General features: G+C 45.7%; 1 protein-coding gene, 1 long non-coding RNA gene and 1 pseudogene across 3 annotated transcripts; 1 reads left to right on the top strand and 2 right to left on the bottom strand.

Annotated features, from left to right (window-relative positions):
• Positions 1-1,728: 1,728 nt before the first annotated feature.
• On the bottom strand, positions 1,729-1,903 carry LOC127492508 (U2 spliceosomal RNA; annotated as a pseudogene).
• A 1,076-nt stretch (positions 1,904-2,979) lies between these two features.
• Positions 2,980-9,681, bottom strand: LOC108177132 (uncharacterized). Of its 2 annotated transcripts, none has more exons than XR_007921836.2 (5): positions 9,541-9,681; positions 8,934-9,132; positions 6,458-7,536; positions 5,893-6,261; positions 2,980-4,984 (listed from the first exon to the last, which is right to left on the bottom strand). It is a non-coding gene; the product is annotated as an uncharacterized lncRNA (long non-coding RNA). The 2 variants fall into 2 exon arrangements; XR_011379199.1 differs by having other exon boundaries at positions 2,984-4,984; positions 6,845-7,536.
• ADCYAP1 (adenylate cyclase activating polypeptide 1) lies at positions 9,196-16,209 on the top strand. The gene is made up of 5 exons (XM_051852085.2): positions 9,196-9,856; positions 10,199-10,309; positions 12,452-12,583; positions 13,021-13,119; positions 14,262-16,209. The coding sequence occupies exons 2-5, from the start codon at positions 10,200-10,202 to the stop codon at positions 14,449-14,451; spliced, it is 531 nt and encodes a 176-aa protein (XP_051708045.1). The 5' UTR covers positions 9,196-9,856; position 10,199; the 3' UTR covers positions 14,452-16,209.
• The last annotated feature ends 3,991 nt before the right edge of the window (positions 16,210-20,200 follow it).

Below are 20,200 nucleotides of genomic sequence, written 5' to 3' on the forward strand. Positions count from 1 at the left end.
GTCAACTTATCAAATTCTTCCTTTATAATTTCTTTTAAATTTCAAATCTTAAAATTTCTTTTATATAGAATAGGTATTTGGCCTGGTGGTTAAGAAGCTCCTTTAAAAGCTGGTTAAGATATCTCTCCCGGGGCCGGTGCTGTGGTGCAGTGGGTTAACGCCCTGGCCTGAAGTGCCGGCACCCCATATGGGTGCTGGTTCAAGACCGGCTGCTCCACTTCTGATCCAGCTCTCTGCTATGGCCTGGGAAAGCAGTAGAAGATGGCCCAAGTCCTTGGGACCCTGCACCCACGCAGGAGATCCAGAAGAAGCTCCTGGCTCCTGGCTTCGGATTGGAATAGCTCCTCCCGTTACGGCCAATTGGAGAGTGAAACAGAGGATGGAAGACCTCTCTCTCTCTCTCTCTCTCTCTCTCTCTCTCTGCCTCTTCTCTCTCTGTGTAACTCTGACTTTCAAATAAATAAATAATTTTTTTAAAAGATATCTCTCCCTGTCCCATATCAGAGTAGCTGGGTTTAATTCCCATTTCCGGCTCCTGACTCCAGCTTCCTGCTAATTTAAATTCTGTGAGGCAATGATGAAACTCAAGTGACTGGGCTCCTGTAACTCCCATGGGAGACCTGGATTCAGTTCCTGGCTCCAGGCTTTGCCCTCTGCCCAGCCCTGTGGACTTCTTGGGGATCTGGGGAGTGCTACTGGATAGCAGCTCTGCCTATCTTTCTTTTTGCCTTTCAAATAAATAAAAGCTAAAACATTTTTCTTTATATTTTAATCACATATATTTATGGTATTTTTGTGATTATTTTACATTTAAGTATTTAGTCCATTTGAATATATTTGATGTTGCAGGATATGAAGTAGTAATCTAAGTTTTCTTTTCAAGTGAGTAGTCAGTTTTTCCAATATTTTACTATTTTCATTGGAAATTTGTTTTGTGTGTGAGTGTATGTTTATATTCATTGGAAATTTTGTGCTAGTATTTGTTTCTTTATATTTAGATCAACTTTATATTTATTCCTTTGATCTATTATTTCACCAGTATCACATTGTTTTACTGTTACGACTTTATCAAATTTTAAAATACCTGGGAGCACAATCTTATTCATCACTTATATCTTTATTTTTTATTTATTTGAAAGGCAGAGTTACACAGAGAGAGGGATAAAGAGACAAATAGATTTTTCCATCTGCTGGTTCACTCCTCAAATGACCACAATGCCTGGGGTTGTATCAGGTAGAAGTCGGGAGCCTGGAGCTTCTTCTGGGTTTCCTATGTGAATTTAGGAACCCGAGCATGTGAGCCATATTCTGCTGCTTTCCCAGGAGCATTGGTGGGGTGCTGGATCAGAAGTGGAGCAGTCAGAAATTGACCGGCATACATGTGGGATGCTGGCATCTCAGGCAGTGGCTTTACCCGCTACGCCACAATGCCAGGCCCATTACTTACGTCTTTAAATGTTCTTGGATATGAAGCTTAGCACATAACCTCTTCATTTATTTTAAAATGTCAGGAAAAAGCAAGGACAATTAATTCAAGCTACTGCCTTAAAATAAATATTTTGTGAAAGAGTCGTGTTTTTTTTTGTAAAGTTATGCTTCTTTCCCCTTACTAATAACAGTAATTATAGAGGAATAGCAAGGAGGCCAACTGGTAAGAGAAAGCCTACTGGCACTGGAAACAATCAGTCCTGGATTTGAGACCTTACTTTGTCATTGTTAGCTGTGTGCTGTGGGCAAATTAATTAACCTTTAAGAGTTTCAGTCTAGCCATCAGTAAAAATAGGAATATAAATACCATACCTATCTCACAGGGCAATAAGAGGATTAAATGAGACAATGTTTGCTAACACAGAGCATATCACTGCTGTTACACTTGATCTTAGCCAAAAGGCCAAGAAGCAATATATCACTGCTGTTAAAGAAAGAGCTTAATAAATGTTAATTTCCTTTCTACTGGCCTAAGATCTATTGTTTTAAAATAGATCTACTATTATAAAATATATACATCATCCCATTTGACTCACAAGAGCCTTGACTCATTGACAATCATATTGTTTCTATGGTATTGAATTACATGATGATTTAATGAGACTTGATGGATATTCAATGATAAACTTAGGAATTTTTTTTACTTAAGTACATCACTGAAACTTGCTGCATTTTTAAAATCTTTTTTAAAATTATTTATTTATTTTGAAAGAGTTACACAGAGAGAGGGAGAGACAGAGAAAGATCTTCCATCTGCTGGTTCACTTCCCAGGTGGCCATATTGGCCAGCGCTGGGCCAGGCCGAAGCAGGAGCTTCATCCAGACCTCCCATGTGGGTTGCAGGAGCCCCAAACACTTTGACCCATCTTCTTGCTTTCCCAGGTGCATTAGCAGAGAGCTGGTTTGGAAGTAGAGCAACTGGGGCATGAACTGGTGCCCATATGGGATGTTAGTACCACAGGTGGTGGCTTAAGTGGCTGTGCTACAATACCAGCTCTAGGCCGTCATTTTAAATAATGACTTGGGGTGGCAATATACCTTTTCAATAACTTTGCATATGTAAATATGAGTATGTAGTATGCTGTTAATTCATGTATTTTTAGAGGCATGTCCATTGTATAAAGCAGTGCCCACAGTATGTAGTATGTTTGAAGTCTAACTTAATCTGCTTTAATTGTATTAATATCATTTGATATATATTATATTAAATGTGATTTTAAATTGGAAAATGAACAACAACTTGTTTTCATCTCAGTTGAGTCAAGTCACACATTAAAGTTGATATTAAATTAGGAATTTGTATGTATAACAATTGTAGAGAAAATATATAAGCCAGTATAACATACTATGATTAATAAGACTTTCTGGAGTCATTGAGATTTGAATTTTCATTTCAGCATTACAATGTAGCAGCTGTGTGACTCTGGACAAGTTATCTAACCTCTCTGAGCCTCAGTTTCTCATCTGTAAAATTGGAAGTAGGGACTGGCACTGTGGCCTGGTGGGTTAAGCCACTGCCCGCAGTGCGAGCATCTCATGTGGGCACTGGTTCCTGTCCCAGCTGCTCTACTTCCAATCCAACCTCCTGCTAATGTGCCTGGGAAAGCAGCAGAAGATGGTCCAAGTGGTTGGGCCTCTGCACTCATGGGGGAGACCTGGAAGAAGCTCCTGGCTTCTGTCTGGTCCATCCCTGGCCATTGCCACCATTTTTTTTTAACAGGTAGAGTCATAGACAGTGAGGGAGAGAGACAGAGAGAAAGGTCTTCCTTCCATTGGTTCACTCCCCAAATGGCCGCTACGGCTGGTGCTGCACCAATCTGAAGCCAGGAGCCAGGAGACCAGTTGCCTCCTCCTGGTCTCCCATGTGGGTGCAGGGGCCCAAGCACTTGGGCTATCCTCCACTGCCCTCCCATGCTACAGCAGAGAGCTGGACTGGAAGAGGAGCAACCAGGACTAGAACCGGCGCCCATATGGGATGCTGGCGCTGCAGGCGGAGGATTAACCAAGAGAGCCAAGGCGCCGGCCCCCATTGCCACCATTTGACAAGTGAACCAGCAGATGGAAGATCTCTCTCTCTGTCTCTTCCTCTCTTTCTATAACTCTTTCAAATAAATAAAACACTGGAAGTAATAGGGCAGATATTTGGCCTAGCAGTTAAGATACTGCTTAGGACACTTGCATATTGGGGTTCCTGGGTTCATGTCCTGGAACTTGATACATTGCAGTTTCCTGCTAATGTGCACCCTGAGAGCCAGTAGGTGGGTCCCTGACACCTATGTGGAAGACCTGGACTGAGTTGCTGGCTCCTGAGCATTTGGGGAGTGAATCACTGTCTTTCAAATAACTAACTAACTAACTAAATAAATATGGAAATGATAATAGTGTAAGTCAAGGATGTGGGACAGTAGGTGTTTGTTACACAGCTATTATTGTAGCTGTTATTAAATGTTGAATGGCAAAATCATGCAGCCACTTTAGAAAGAAGGACTTAAAATAATTTAAGGGATATTAATTGAACTTGTCAAATAGTAAACTCATGACACATATAATTGTATTCTAAGCAGATGATAGCTTTAAAAAATCATGCCTATGTATATTTGGGTAGCAATAAAATATTATTGAAAAAAAAGTATTTGCAAATATATAATTACCACAAAGTGCTACTAATAAGGATAACAAAAAACAAAGGCTCCATGATTATTCCAAATAGACCTATATTCACAGATCGATAAGGCTGAATCTGAGCCCAGGGGCCAGAGGTTTGGAATGTTATGAGCTCCTTGAGCAAGATCCTCTTTTTATTTACCCATAAAAGCCTTGTTTTATTTTGCACACAGATATCCTCCTCCAATATTATCACAGCTGTCTCAAAAACTCATTTAGGATACTGGGTTTCCTGGATCCTCTCCAAACTTCTCCTCTCACGTTTGAGCCATACAAGAGCAGAGGATTTAGACTGCTATAGAACTTTCTTCTTGGCTTTTAAGAGATGTTCTGGAAATCTCAGGAGAACTTGGCAGATGCCACATAGTGAAGTCCAGGGTATATATTTTTGGTACCCGGCAAACTAATGTTCAGTGAGTAAGGCCTTAGAATGGCATATATTTGGGGTACTTGAAATCACCCAAGCCAACAGAAAAGGTTAGGACCTATTTTCCGTTTTTGTCTGCTTTGTGTCTTAAAATAACCAGCAAAATTTTCTCGGCCTTGTGAGTATGCAGTTCTGGTTGTGGATTGGAGAGAAGCACTTTGCTGTGTGGTTTGGAAAGCCTTCTTTTGCTGGATGTTTTCAGAGAGGGTGAAGCACTAAGTTCTGAAGGTCAGAGAAGCCGTGACACACTATGGGGGAGCTCATCAGCTCTGTACTCCACTCCTAGTTCAGAAGAGCATGATGCAGGCAGTCCAGTAAGCGGTGGTCATGATGCTCTGCTGCAGAACATTTGGGTCTCCCGACAGGTGTAATCAGTATGAAGTGACTCATTACTCATCACATTTTCTGGAAGAGTCAGAAGAGAAAAAGTTCAGAGTGGAATTGAATACAATGTGATAATTCACTTTTGCCACTCATAGGAGAGGATGATGTGCTGTATCAAATTTCACCAAAAAAAAAAAAAAAAGCTCACTATAACCCGATTTTTAGGCTAAGTACCGTCTAGAAAACAATGAAATCAGAATGTACGACATTTCTGATGATTGAGTGTTTTTTAAACAGGAACGTGGGAGGATAGTTTTGTACAAACATGCCCTTGTATATGGTTTAAACAATCTGGTGGGGTAGGACAGGGAGATAGTGGTGCGAAAGAGCAGGGTCAAGAGCATGGTAGCCAAGGAAAGGGAAAGTGAACACATAGAAATTACTAGCACAACCAGGGATTTCTGCTACCAGAAATCACTTTACCTTGGGAAACTGAGCCTCATCTCACCCATCTGCTTAAAGGCAAAATCACACTTAGTTTATCACTGATTTGCCCAAGGCTGGAGCTGGATTTAAAGAGTTGAAGATTTTGGTGCAGTACAGGGAAAGCAGACTTCCCAAGAGGAGATGTTTCAAAGGCCAAGAACTTGGCACTGAAGAGACCATAATGATGCTATAATATTTGTGAATGTTGTGAAACCGTCTGAAAATTCAGACTCTGGGTAAATAACCTAGAGATAGTCATCTTAATGCAATAATTTACTTTTTCAAAGGCTAGAGCTCTTTAAATCGAGTGCTGTTGCAGGGTTCAAGGTCTGAACATTCAGAAAGCAGATGTGTTGGGAAGAACACTCTAGGGAAGCCTTAGTTAGATTTTCAGCTAAAATTTTGAACACAATTTTTTCTCTTAAGGACCAACGGGGTAGGAAGGAATTGATAGGTTAGGGGCTTGAAACTTAGGGTCTTTAAGATTTCCAACAAATACTTACAAACAGCTTCTTGCAGGTAGGTTCCCATGCCTCACCGAGAACACAAAGAGAGCCTTGGAGGGTGGAGGAGGGGGGAACCCAGCACTGAGAAGATTTCTCAGGTTTCTCTAACTTTGCTAGCTAAACAGAATCCACCTAACAAAAGCTTAGAGGGAGGGACATTCTTCAGAGGAAGGCTGGGGTGAGGCGTGGGTGTGTTGGAAAGAAGCCTTGAAATTCCTTTGCATTATATGTCAATAAGTACAAGCTCTTTGATCCCTTCTTAGCCCCCCTCTCGCGTCGTTTTTAGGAACGGGAGATCTCAGGTTTCGTTCACGTACTTAACCTCAGCCGCTGCAGAAGGACGTAACAATCCCTTTGGGAGGGAAACTGGGTAAGAACAGAACAAAATTAAGACTCTTGCCCCCTGTCTTGCCTCTCCGCAATTCTCTTACTCCTCTATCCCTTCACCCTTCTCCTCCCACAAGGGACTTTCCAGGTGTGGCGCCTTGGATGCTAGACCCAGGCCCCGCCCCGTATTCCAGGTTGGTGTCTGCCTGAATCTCGCAGGGGTTGCCTACCCGACCTTGGTACAGGTGCCTGGAAAGCGCGTGCGGGCTGGTTCTGCTCTTACAGGCCTTGACCTCGCTTCACCCACAGGTCCCAGACAAAAAACCCCGTAGATGCGGGGCAAATTCCTACATTCAGGAGAGAGGGGACGCGCGAGGGCAGTTTCGTTCTCTGACATTGCTCTCCTCATATTCCCTTCCACCCGACGGAAAACAGAGAAAGCCTGCGCTCACGTTGGGAGAGTGGGTGAGACTGCTGCAGCTCCCGACCCGCAGTTCGCAGATCTATCCTCAGCTTCTGGTTTCTCCTCTTCCCTTAGCCGCCTCTGCCTACCCTCCTCCCCCAGGGACCCAGGTCCAGAACTTCCAGGAATAGGAATGGTCGTGAAACACCAGACTCACACCTGCTCACAGGCAACGAAAAATCTGCGGATGAGGCTGTAGGGGGTTCGATGCCCCAGGCAGCTGTTGGGTAGCCAGGTTGGGCGAGGCTTGCCTTGTGCAATAGATGGGGCTCCAAAGCTTGGTTTCTGAAATCCAGTGACAAAGACTCTCAGGTTTTCTGCTTCGACTTTTCGCTCCAGTGAGTGGGATCAGCCCTTGAGGTCTGTGATTTTCGGGATGCCGAGCCCCCACTTTCACACTGAGAGTGCCTACACTGGGAAGAGTTTAAGTACTTGAGTGGCAAGGCTTTTGCATGCCAGAGGTGCAGTTTTGTGTTTATGGGCCCCTGAAGCCCGCATCCATCCTCCTCCCCAAGGATTTCATCATGTTTGTGGTTTTTGCTCTTTAATAGGCCGTGAAGTCAACAAACTCCCCACATGGTGGCTCCCTTTACTAAAGTTGAGTAGTGAATTGTACAAGGAGTCTTGCAATTTTCTCACATATTTCTCCAGATTGAACTCATTTCGGAATTCGCATGGGAAGAAAGAGTGAGGATTTTAATAGGGTTCACCTTTGTCGTGGAGCAAGTTGGAAGACAGGAAAGCCACAGTTGGCAATGCTTTGGGCACTTTAGCAAGAAGGCGTCTCTGCTGTATTATCTGGTTGTGTTCACCGCAGGCTCTTTGTGTGCGAGCTTGCTGCCGAGGCAGAGCTAAATGGGGAACACATGCGTGTCAACACTCTGACATAAATCAGTGCACATATGTAGCCAGGATAAAGAGATGTGTCCCCGTGTAGATGTGGTTGGGAGCTTCATTGAAGGCCAGCAATCTGGAGCATGGCCAGGAATAAACTAAGAGGAAGCAGGCAGTTTCTGGCCATTCATGGTCATGAATGAGCAAAACTTTGTCTTCTTGGAGGAAGTACTAAAGCTCAAATAAAAGCAGGAATGGCGTTGAGTGTGAGAAACATTATGTCTTGGAAAAAGCATGCAAGAACTAAAACAACTTGTTTAAATGTTAGGGCCAAATGATAGCAACAGGAAACACTCTCACTAAATTGTCATTTCCCCTGGTTTTTGTGTAAGATCCAAATAATTAAAATGCACACTAATGGTTATTGATGGCTCTATTTCCTTCTTAAAAGAAATAGACCTGAGTTCTCTCTTACTGGAGTGGAAACTTGGGACTCTTCTTAAATTTCCCAGAGACTTGGAAGCCTCAGGATGGATGTGGTCTTCCCACATTATTTTCAGTAAAACAAAATTAACTGTTCCTAATGGAGGGATTCCCGTTATAAACCATGAGCCAGTGAATTTGTACTGGGAATCCCTGTGCTCTCCCAGTCTGTCTGCTATTTCCCCAAATGGAACTCAAGTTGTAAAGAGAGTGTAAAAAACATTTCTCATCCTCGGCTTCTTAAAACTTCAGTTCATGTGGAAAGAGACAATTTCAATTTTTAAAACCAGTAAGAGGCACAGAAGGTGTGAATGTGCCCAAATAGGTAAGCTAGAGATAAAATACCAGGACCAGGGAGAGACATAAAGCACCCTTCACTCAAATGTAGGCAGGAAGAGAGATGGTCTTTGGGACTGGGGCATTCATGAATACTGCAAGGTGGCGAGTGTATCTGAACAGCATGGTAATTTAGAGAATGAATTGCTACATTAATAGCACCACTGCCAAATCTTCAGATTGAGAAGATCTGGTGGCAATTTTCGACGTTTGCAGCATCTGCGCCTAAGCAGTTCAGCACCTGGAGCCTGGACAGCTCCATAGGCCACAAACCGGTGGAAGCCTTAGCGCTAATCAATCTACTGGTATAGCCAGACTGTCAACGACAGTCAGACTCATTAGAGATTTACTGAAAATCCTCCAAGATTTCCCTTTAGAAACAAAACGACTTCCACATTTAATTGTTCTATCTGAAAGAACATACGCAAAAAATTAGATCTAAATTAAATTGATTAATAGGAGAGCTTGATGGTCCTTAATTCCAGATACCAGAGTTCGGATTGGCAGGGCTTGATGAAAAAGTAAAGAGTAAGCAGTAGAGACAGGGTTAAAAACATAACTTTCTATCATCCTCCAGATTCTACGTATTCTTTACCTGTCCTTGAGAAATGGGCGAAACTGTAAACCATCCAAATAATTGGACTTCTTAAAAATTGGATTGTATGAGTGAAAGGTGTTTAGGAGAAGTCGATGACTCCGGATCTTATCATCCAAGAGGACAGCACAGAATAGTTAATATGTTCCTTGAGGGACTAGGATGCTGACGTCTTTTTCTGATACCGATCATTACGTGACTGAAAAAAAAAAAGGAAGTCATTTCATGAATAAAAATCGGAGCGCAACAGTGAAACAAAATATTCTGTATTTAAAGGCAAGGCAGGCAGATGTTGACAAAGAGGGCTCTCCTAAAACTATGTTCGGATAGATTTTTTGCTAACTGCACATATAAATACGAGCAGAAGGCCGGTCACCTCCGTAACCACCGGCAGCAGCAGCAGCAGCAGAAGCTGCAGCTTCAGACGCAGCCAGAGAGACCTCGGAGCAAAGTCGCTGCCTGCTCTCGCAGCTGCGTGCCCGGGAGGCTCCCCCACAGCCCGGCTGCACCGCCGGCCCTCTCCTTTTTTCTTCCTTCCCTTCTTCTTTGACTCCCCTCCTCCTTTTTTTTTCATTAATCATTTGTTTCTTTCTCCCCGAGGACTTACGGCCACTTTGCGCCCTCCTCCCCCTTTTTCCATCCCCTTTAGCTCATCGCCTCCTTTCTTTCTTCTAAATCGCTCTCCTCGCCCCCTTCTCCCGGAGTCACGCTGCCTCCGGGTTCCGTGCGTCTGCAAACTTTTGAACGGAACAAGCCTCAGCAAACAAGTCCTCCAGCTCCTCCTGCCGCTTCTGCTCCTTCCTGCGACTCCTCAGACGCCAGCGCAAGACGGTGATGCCTCTCGGGTTGTGACTCCGGGGCAGAAACTTGAAAGAGCCCTTTGCCCGCCGTCCTACTTGGTAGCAAACCTTCTCCTAGCAGCGGTAAGAGTTGCATGGTAAGGGGGGAGAAATCTTGCCAAACCAAGTGACTCGCCTGACGACTGATTGTTTTTGTCGCGGACGTTGGCATCAGGGAACGACTTAGCTTTGCTTCCTACCAGGTTTAGTTAGTTATTGAGTGCTCGGAATATGCACATGTATATTTTCTAACTAACTGTAGCAAGCAAGAAGTGGCAGGGCGTCTGCCGGCTGTCGCTGAGTGGTGTCCAACACGGGGGACCGGAGCTTCGCTCCCTCCCCCGGTTCCGGGAGTTTCCTGGGGTTGGAGGGTGGAAGGCCAGGGGCGTTCTCACGGCTGTGTGCCCTCTTTTTCGTCCTGCGCAGAATGACCATGTGTAGCGGAGCGAGGCTGGCCCTGCTGGTCTATGGCATCATAATGCACAGCAGCGTCTTTTGCTCACCTGCAGCTGCTGGACTCCGGTTTCCCGGGATCAGGTAGGTGCTGGCCGCCCGGGACTTCGTGGAGCTGCGGCTTCCCTTCCCGGGACACCTCTTCGCGGTTCTCCTGCAGCTGCACGGCTCCAGGCTTCCCACGCTCCCAGGGCGCCTCGGCCAGCCTCGGCTACCCAGCGGGTCCCTGTGCCTGGCCAAGCCGGAGGATCCAGGTGGGCTCCGCGACGGCTCGGCTTCCTCCCTCAGCCCGAAGGAGCCCAAGAGCCTGGGTAGAGCCTGTGAGGTTCGGGCCGCTACGGAAACCTCCCCTCCTCCAACCTGCCTTGCGGGAAGGGGGCAGGGCAGGGCCGGCAGCTTGGCTTTCCTCCCCCAATTCTAGTATGAGTTTGGAGAACTTCGCCTCTTGGAGCCGGGCCGGGGGTTGAGCGGAAGCTCTTTCGGACTTGGCTTTGTTAGCGCTCACTCTGGACTATCGGGGCGGGGTCTCCCTCTCGCTCCTCCGCCCTTTCTCTCCACCTCATTCGGAATTCTTTCCCCTGAAGAGTTTTTTTTTTTTTTTTTTTTTTTTTTTTTTTAAATTATTTCCAAGTGGTTCTTGTTCAACTGCATTCTGAGCCCCAGACTATCTTGGGGAGGGGGACTGTTGGCTGAATATGCTTGAGGAAAAGCGACTTGAGAGAAAGAAGAAAAAGAATGTGAGGGACGGGGAACAACGGATGCAAGGGAGGAAGAAAAAGCAGGCAGGCAGGCAGACAGGCAGGCAGGGCCGGGAGGACAGACCTGCCCGACCCAGGATGCCTGGAATCCTGGCCTATTTCTTGTAGGGTTTCTAGTCGTCGGTACGGCTCGGGTCTTCACCGCAGCCCCAGAGTCTCTAGTCAGTGCACCGGACAGTGGAAGCGCTCTGGGTCCGCACTCGGTGGCGTTTTGAGCAGCCAGGAGCGCGCGCGCTCTGCCGGAAAAGCCATCCTTGTGAGCCGCGCCCTAGAGCGTGCGCCAAGGCCAGAGAGAAGAGTCCCACCTTTTGAATTCAGATTCTAGTATCTGGGCGGAGGAAAGGGCAGGAGGTGGCTAGAAAGACCCGGGGTTCGGGGTACCACGGCCAGGGCTGAGGCGCGTCGCTGTGGAAGGCTGGGTGTGGGGCGTGCGGAAACCTGAGCGCGCCTTGCAGTGGCCTCTCCAGGGATGGAGGAAAAGCCAGAGGAGTTACGAGTTCAGCCTCGCCTAGAAAGTGCTCCTTGTCCCGACCGCATTCCGAGACTCCCCAGCGTTCCAGAGCGATGGTTTTTTTGTTCTGACCCACCGCTTCCCGTCCCGTATCCCGGATGGAGGCGCTGGCCGAGGTCGCCACGTCCCTGCTGGCTATCAGGTCCCCTGATGACTTCCTGCACTCTGGGGTTGGGATCGGGTCCCACCGTCTCGCCACCGCGAACAGAGTAGTGCGAACTATTTAGAGGATTCACTAGCCTTTATTTCACTCCCAACTATTTTCGAAGTTCTGTGTGCTTGGCAATTTCCCCGGGCAAGAAGCACCTGAGGGCGCGGACACACCACAAAACCAACCGCCGCCAAACTGGCTAAGTTTAGGGGCATCTATTATTCATGTTCCTGCCAGATCCTCTCCGGCCCAAAATAGACGCTAGAGGTTCTCCGTGACCTACATCTGCGCGGGGAAGCGCTCCCCTGGGCCAGGCGGCTTGGATGGGGGTGGCTGGCGGAGTTGATCGCCGCGCACCCGACCCTCCCACCCTCTCCTTTCTGCTCCAGGCCTTCCACTTCGGGTCTTCGCGTTGATCAGCGCGAGGTCTCCCAGGGCTTCTCACGGCCCCGCGGGTGGCTACTTGAAGTAGGCTCGGGCACCACGCGGGGCGAGGGGCGGTCCTTTTCGGTGGTCAGGTGTGCGCTGTTAGTGCAGACAACCGGGTTTCCCAGGGCTCCTTGAGGCCAGGGCCCCGCAGGACGACCCTTTCCCGATGAGAGGAGGGGTGGGCGAACCGCCTCACGGGGTGGGAACTGCTTTTGGGTGGGGGTGCCCTTCTCCTTACCCCTGCCCCCACTCTTGTTCTGGAAGAGAGGACAATTCTCGATGCGGGACCTCAACGAAGAAGAGCCCCTTTTCCTGGGTCATCGCAGACTGGGAGGGACTTGTACTGACCACTCCTTCTGTCTGTGGCTACCCCGCAGGCCAGAGGACGAGGCTTACGACGAAGACGGAAGCCCCCTGCAAGATTTCTACGACTCGGACCCTCCCGGCGCAGGGAGCCCCGCCTCCGCGCTGCATGATGCCTATGCACTGTACTACCCTGGGGAGCGGAGGTACCACGCGGGGTCTTCGCCGAAGGGGGCGGAGGGGGCGGGGTGGGGGTGCAGGACAGTGACCCAACGAGTAGGTTCTTTTTCATAAAGATCCTCAAGCCTCTCTTCTCCCAGGCTGGAGAATTAGTAGCAGGCGGGTGTAATACGAATCTGAGGGCCGCGGCGGGAGTGCTCCGCAGCCCAAGTGTCAGTGAGTGCGCTCCTGGGCATGTGGGGAGCCCACACTCACGCTCGTCATTCCCAAGAGGTCAGGACCAACTTCGTATCCTAGCATCTACGCTTGCGTACACCCCAAGAGTCCTGTTCGCAAATGCTGTGCCACTGGGGTCCCAGTCTGCCTCCTTAAAAGCCCTGGGGCGCACACGTCCGGCAGGGTAGCCTCGGGCGGCCTGTCGGAGGCACAGTCATTGACCCTGGGCACTTTGCCTCCCTGTTAGAGATGTAGCCCTCGGGATCCTTAACAAGGCCTACCGCAAGGTGCTGGACCAGCTGTCCGCCAGGAAGTACCTGCAGACTCTCATGGCCAAGGGCATGGGGTAAGAGTTTGCGAAAGAGTTAACTGACGCGTGATGCCGCGCGCGCCGGGTGGGTGTCCGCGCAGGGCGCACGCGGGGCAGGAGGCGCGGCTTCTGCGTTGGGGCGTGCAGGTACAGCGGAGGCTGAGTCTGCGCCCTGGGGGCGCGGTGGGGGCGGGTACCAGCCACCTGCCGTGGGCGGAGTTTCTGAAATGATTCCTTAAGTATGGTCCAGAGATCGCGAGGTCCGGGGAGAAGGAAAGAGGGCAGGCGAACCGGAGTTTGATCCATTTTTAATGAAAAGAAAGAAATCAAACACTCCCTCCCTCCCTTCCAGTCATTCAAAACCTCCAAGGTTCGCGGGAGGATTTGCTGTAATTTCCTCTAAGCGTGGCTTTTTTTTTTTTTGAGAGGGGGAATTGCATTTACTGTAAATTCAAATCGAAATAAACAAATCACCAAATTTGGACGCTTAGGGAAACAAACAGTTTTCGCTCACGCCAGACAAACCCAGAGCATAGGGCTTGCGGGCAGCGTATCTCAGCAGAAGGCAACATTTTAATAAAACCCCTGGGAAAACAGATTATATTTTCGCAATGAATAATTCATGCGGTGAAAAATATTGCCCACAGCCTGTCGACTTGTATTATTATCACGTTTTTCAACTTAGCGTGTGGAAGGAGAGGCGTGCTTGTCTTTGCCTAGGAATTGCAGGATCGATACAAACTGCCCGGCAGCGGCCATCGTGGCTCGCAGGGCTCTATGGTGATTTCTTTGTATGTCGGGGGTGAGAGGAGCACTGAGGACAATTTAGCGCCAAGGCAAATCTCCAAGGGCAGCGCTGGGAGAAAGATTAGGCTGCACTCCTGCTCTGCTTGCCCCGATCGCATCCCGGGCGCCTTCTGCAGTACTTAGAGCCAGGAAATCTTGGGCGGGAGGGAGGAACACAGACAGGGGTTTCCATCTGCGCCCTGTCGGGGGCAGAGGGAGGAGGCGCGTAGGGGGTGTGAGCCCTGCGCCACACCCTCCCTGAAGGCCCCCCCCCCAGCAGGGTGGGGACCGCCTGCTCCCCTGCGCGTATTGAACGTGTGTCTCCCGCCCCGCCACCTTCTTCCCGAACCCCCACCCCCTATTTTTTTTGTTTGCTCTGTTTTGTTTTGCAGTGAAAACCTGGGCGGCGGCCCGGAGGACGACTTGGAGCCGCTCTCCAAGCGCCACTCGGACGGGATTTTCACAGACAGCTACAGTCGCTACCGGAAACAAATGGCTGTTAAGAAATACTTGGCGGCCGTCCTAGGGAAAAGGTATAAACAAAGGGTTAAAAACAAAGGACGCAGAATAGCGTATTTGTAGCGAAGAGTTACCACCTACCCTGTGTATAAACCCTGCCACAATGAAAAGTCGTTTTCCAAACTGACAGAACAGTCATTGCTCATATGTTCTATCCAAACATGTATTTATGTATGAAGTAAAGCCATTAAATGAATATTTTGATAATAATATTGTTTTTCTTTTTACAAAGCACTAGAGAATGCACAGATATACTTTGTGGACCAATTATTGATATATATTATAAATATATTAAAAGAATATCTATATAATAGAGAGCGATTCATACAAAGTGTGCACAAGGATTGAAAATTCGCCTGAGCTGTTTATGTTTTTATATAAAATACATAGAAAAATAGACAATCATTGTTTTGAATATTACTCCTATTTTTATAAACTCGAATTAAAAGGATAGTATTTTTATCCACGACAGGCCTGAAGATATTAATACTGACCATTTGCTACTGTACATAAACAATGATGCCCTGCTCCAGGGAGACTTTGAGGTAATGACTTGGAGAACTGCCCAAGGGCGTTCTTCCTGGTGAGTCTCTGGGGCAGGCTGCTTCAACCCCAGCCGAAATGACTCAACTGGGCAGGGTCCCCCCTGGCTGGGTGGCAACTTTCTTTGATTCTACTTTATTGTGTATTTGTCTCTCTTTTAGACTCTCAGCCCAGAAGGAAATTCTCCTAATAAAACAACAGCTCGATCCAAATTGTGCTTCACCCCTACCCCCAGAATTCACACCGCTCCCTGGGTGAACAGTTGAGGAACTGTACAGAGAAGGAGGCTCAGGATGGGGAGCCCTCTTTTTTGTACCTCCTGATTCACCAGGGAAAATTACTATTCCCAGGTTAGGGCAATTGGAACAAAGTGAGGGAGATAGAGGTATATCGGAAGAGGCAGAGCATAAGGCAGTAGGAGGAGGATCCTGAAGAGGGACTGGTTTGAGCTATCCCAGGTCTGAAAAGCTGGGGGCAAATCCAGTCCCACTACAGGTCTACTGCCTGACTTTGGGCGCTGGGTATTGGAAATGGGTGCAAAGTACAATGTGTTTTTCTCCAGTGCTGTCCATGCTTCTCATCTTGTGAAATGGTCAGGATTCTCCCCTTTGAACCCTGCTCTGTAGGAGCCAGCCTTTTCCTTTGTGTTTTTTCTGGAAGCCTCTCCTTCCTACCCTCTTGCACTGTTTAAGTACCACTTAACCATTTTTCATTTACTTCTCTTAAACTTGTGAATGCTTCTCACTTTTTTTGTTGTTGTTTGATTCGAGAACTTACTGTAAAGTTTAGGAACCCTGTGTAGCTACCACTAAGTGATAATGCACTCAATATGAAACCGTTTGTTTCTTGTTTGTTGAGTTTGTAGGTAAAAATGTATTTTTCTACATTATGGCTTATTGCTTAGTAAAATTTATTTCATAAAACCAACCTTTGTCATATTAGAATGTGTAGTGTTCACATGCTGCTCAGTTTTACAACTGATAAATCCTTTAAACCTCATCTGCATATGTATGAGTACTGTCTGTATCTGTGGTCAACAGTGAGGTAAGCAAGCTCCAACAGACCCTGAAAACCCACCTTTGTATCCTTTTTTGGCTTAAGAAAGCATGTCTGCTTCCTGTCAATTCCTTGAACATATAGAGTCATCTGTATAAACAAAAGAACCTTCACCCAGCAACCAGATCAAGCAGCAACAGATAAACCAGCCAGCCAAGTTTCCAAATTTCAGGCACAAATTTGTTTTTTTCTTTGAAAAAAAAAAAAAAAAGAACAAGAAAAGATTAAACTTTAGCTTGTGAAGTTTTGAAGGACCTTTCCATTTCCTTTATGGATTTGATCAGTATGAAGTCATAAATCAAAGAAAACAGAATTGTATTTGCATTCCCAGGCGGGGTGGAAGCTGCCGGGAGATCACATTGCAAACAGCGAAAACAGAGGCATTCGATCCATGCCTGAGTCCTCTGTACAGGATCAATCTTTCCTTAATTCTGTAGCCTCCTCAGGCAATGTGACACGGGATGCAGTTTGCAGCTTTAGTGCCTTTCTTCGCCTTTTAAATCGCCACGAATCACAGATGGCTATTTAGTGGCCCTACAATGCTGCAACACATCAGCTTGCATTTTAGTCTTAATTATTTGTTTCTTGGATAATGGGCAGAGTTTTCTGTATTTGTGTCAGCTGTTAGTGGTGAAATAGGGCTCTAGTTACCCTTTTATTTATGAAGTCTAATTTAGTGTTCCCGTGGCTAGTTGCAAGCATTTTACAGTGATCACCCAGTTTAATCTTTTGTATACTTTTTAGAAATGCCAAGAGCCTTACTAAACTGGAGCAAATTTATGATATAGTGATAATTTAGATAGATGTTAGTCTTGAAGCTCTTATTTTGTGTGCAACTGATTATAAAAACATCTTAACCAAGTATTATTACACACATGATATATATAACTAGGACTTTGATAACTGTTATATAAAGTGTGTAAAATTTGTATGAATAAATTTTTGTAAACAATGCAACTTGGTCTAATGTTTGGAGCAAAAAGGACATGTAGGAAATACTTTTAAGACCTCTTAAAGTATTATATTTCTGTAGCAGCCATAAGATTTTTTTCATGTCTGGAATATCTAAACATCATGTATTTTCATAAACTGTACTTTAATATCTGCTTGAAGGGTTACTGGATTTAACTAAAAATTTAAAGTAGCTATGCATATGGAGATGCCCAAGAGGATATTAAACTCATAAATAGGCACAGATGTTGGAACATTCATAACACTCAGAGTTTAGGTTAATTTCCATCCCCTAGTGTGTATATACATCGCTCAGTATTCAGAAAGTTATTAGGTAGTGGTGGGAGACAATGTCAGAATATGAGTATTAATTATACTCTTAAAATAGCTAATACAGTTCTTTCACAAGTGACTCTGAGAACTAAATTGGTTTTGATAACATTTTGTATAAACATGAGTTAAATAATCAGCTTTGTAAGTTTTAAAATGTGTCTAGAGATGTACGTACAACTATCCCTGATTAAACTGCTTTGAGCAGAAGGAACAAGAGAATGAGTAAATTAAGAGTTAGATCCTTTAAGAGAAAATGTACTTTGAAGCCTAGGACAAAAAGCAGCCATTTGTGGGTTGTATGCTTTATTAGTTCTTATTAACAAACTTTAAAGCAAAGTCTTTGTTTGAAATTCCCATAAATTCCCCTCTGGTGTGTTTTTGGGAGCCCTTAACTATTTCTGGCTTAAAACAAATCTATTGAAAAATCACTTGTGGTCACCTATCATTCAATTTAAAATGCCAGATTTTCATGCTAAAAATTAATGTGTTGATTGATAAATATCACAATATCAAAAGGACCAGCAAAGATTCAAAGATCATTTTCATAATTTAGCTTGGTATTTAAGACCCAGAATCATATATGGATGAGCCCACAATCTAGAAGTCTCACTTGCAGTAAATTTTAAAAAAATGAATATAGTATAGTACAGTTCGTATTTACATTGGATTTTGTTGGATTAGAAGTTTTTCTCCACTGTCTTTAACTCCTGCTCCCTCCGTGCTATGGAGTCACTACTGTAGTAAATGGAAACTGAAAAAAGACCACTTAATTAGTTGAGGGCTAATGACTTATCTAGAAAGCCAAGATAAGCCCCAGACTTGGCTGATTCAAGTGAAGTTTATATATATAGCAAATTGCTGTATTCTAATATGTGGGGAAACTCGAATTACAATTTTTCTTAAGAAGACAGCTGGAAGCAAGGATATGTTTCTTACTGCCATGGGGCTGGATATGTACTGATCCAATGCAATATAAAGTTATTGAACATCTTTTTTTTATTTTAAAGATTTGTTTGTTTGAAAGGCAGAATTAGAGGCAGAGGCAGAGACCAAGAGAAGAGTGAGAGAGAGGGAGGGAGGAAAATAGGGAGGGAGAGAGAGAGAAAGAGAGAGAGAGTCTTCTATCTGCTGGTTCCCCTAATGGCTGTAATGACCAGAGCTGGGTTGATCTGAAGCCAGGAGCCAGGAACTTCTGCAGGTCTCCCACAAGGGTGCAGGGGCCCAAGGACTTGGGCCATCTCCTGCTGCTTTCCCAGGCCATAGCAGAGAGCTGGATCAGAATAGGAGCAGCTGGAATTGGAACTTTCACCCATATGGGGTTCTAGCACTGAAGGCAGTGGCTTTACATGCTACACCACAGCACTGGCCCCTTGAACACCTTTGAAGGGCTAGGCACACTGGTCAGGGGAGCTTAACAACTGGGGACAAAAACTGCTCTTTCTGTAGCAGGATTATCTGGGGGACTTGTTAATAATGCAAACTGTAGGGTGCCACCAGAACCAGTGAACCTCATTTTAAATAAAAACCTTAAATTAATGTGCACTAAAGTTGAGACCACCTAGATTTAGAATTTGGTGACATGTAGGCACATTTGCATACTGGAGCTGTGTGTCTTGCTCATGTCAAATGAGCAACAGGTCAGGGGCTGGCGCTGTGACATAGACATAGCAGGTAAAGCTGCCTCCTGCAGTGCCGGCATCTCATATGGGCACTGGGTCAAATCCTGTCTGCTCCACTTCTGATCCTGCTTTCTGCTATGGCCTGCAAAAGCAGCAGAAGATGGCCCAAGTCCTTGGCTCCCTACACCCATGTAGGAGACCTGGAAGAGGCTTCTGGCACAGCTCCAGCCGTTGTGGCCAGTTGGGGAGTGATCCAGCAGATGGAAGATTCTCTCTCTCTCTCTCTCTCTGCCTCTCCTTCTCTCTGTAACTCTTTCAAATAAATAAATAAATATTAAAAAATGAGCAACAGGTCATGCTGTCTACACACTGCAATGAAAACATCAGTCTGCACATTATCTCGGGATGAACATTATGCTGCTTGGAAATTGCTATATTTTACAAAAGTTACTAGTCAGTGTTATTTTACTTGTACATTCTGGTTGGACCTCTTTATTGCAAGATCTTCTGGAAAGAGAGTGATCCTCTAAGTCAGGGATAGGGATTGTCCAGCCCACAGGCTGGCCCACAGAATCATTTCATCTGGTCCTGCCAAGGCAACTGCAGGTGGGACTCAAAATTCAATAAATCCCTAGTAGGCTAATTTTTAAGATGATAATTTTGTATGGCTTATGAATGATGTTACAAATATCCAAATGGCCCTTGGAAGAAAAAAAAATGTTCCCCATTTCAGCCCTAAGAGTCCAAAAAGTTCAATCACATGACTAGGATATTAATACTATAATGGAGAGAAACTATGCAGCTAGCTGTTGGTAATTCTGGGGATCCAGAAGTCAACTTCCAATTGCATCGTATCCTAATTTGATTTTAATGTATCTTCCTCCAGCTCTTCACAAGAGTGATTTCCCTTGGGTGCCCCACAATGACCTCACACTCAGCCCTACTGCTCGTACCAATACAAGATTAGACTGTACTCTTCTTTGTCATTGTCACCCTTTGAAGAAGGGAGATGCCTGCTTCCTTTGCTGCCATCCAATGCTTCCTCCTGAGTTTTTTTTTTTTTTAACATATTCAATTTCATTTTACTTGAAAGGTGGGGAGGGAGTCAGAGAGAGAGAGAGAAATTTCCTGTCTACCTGTTCACCCCTCAAATGCCCAACAGCAGTTAGGTCTGGGGCAGACTGAAGCCAGCAACCAAGAACTCAATCCAGATCTCCATATGGATGGCAGGGACTCAAGTATTCGATCCACCATCTGCTGCCCCAGGATGTGCATTTGCAGGAAACCAGAATCAGAATTGGAGCCAGGAC

The sequence above is a fragment of the Oryctolagus cuniculus genome, chromosome 10 (assembly GCF_964237555.1).
Source record: "Oryctolagus cuniculus chromosome 10, mOryCun1.1, whole genome shotgun sequence".
NCBI lineage: Eukaryota > Metazoa > Chordata > Mammalia > Lagomorpha > Leporidae > Oryctolagus > Oryctolagus cuniculus.

What these genes read in the sequence shown, in the direction of transcription:
- ADCYAP1 (XM_051852085.2), top strand. Translation starts at nt 10,200, where the DNA reads ATGACCATGTGTAGCGGAGCGAGGCTGGCCCTGCTGGTCTATGGCATC. An exon ending in TACTACCCTGGGGAGCGGAG is followed by an intron (nt 12,584 to 13,020) that starts GTACCACGCGGG and finishes CCTCCCTGTTAG; the next exon opens with AGATGTAGCCCTCGGGATCC. An exon ending in CTCATGGCCAAGGGCATGGG is followed by an intron (nt 13,120 to 14,261) that starts GTAAGAGTTTGC and finishes TTTGTTTTGCAG; the next exon opens with TGAAAACCTGGGCGGCGGCC.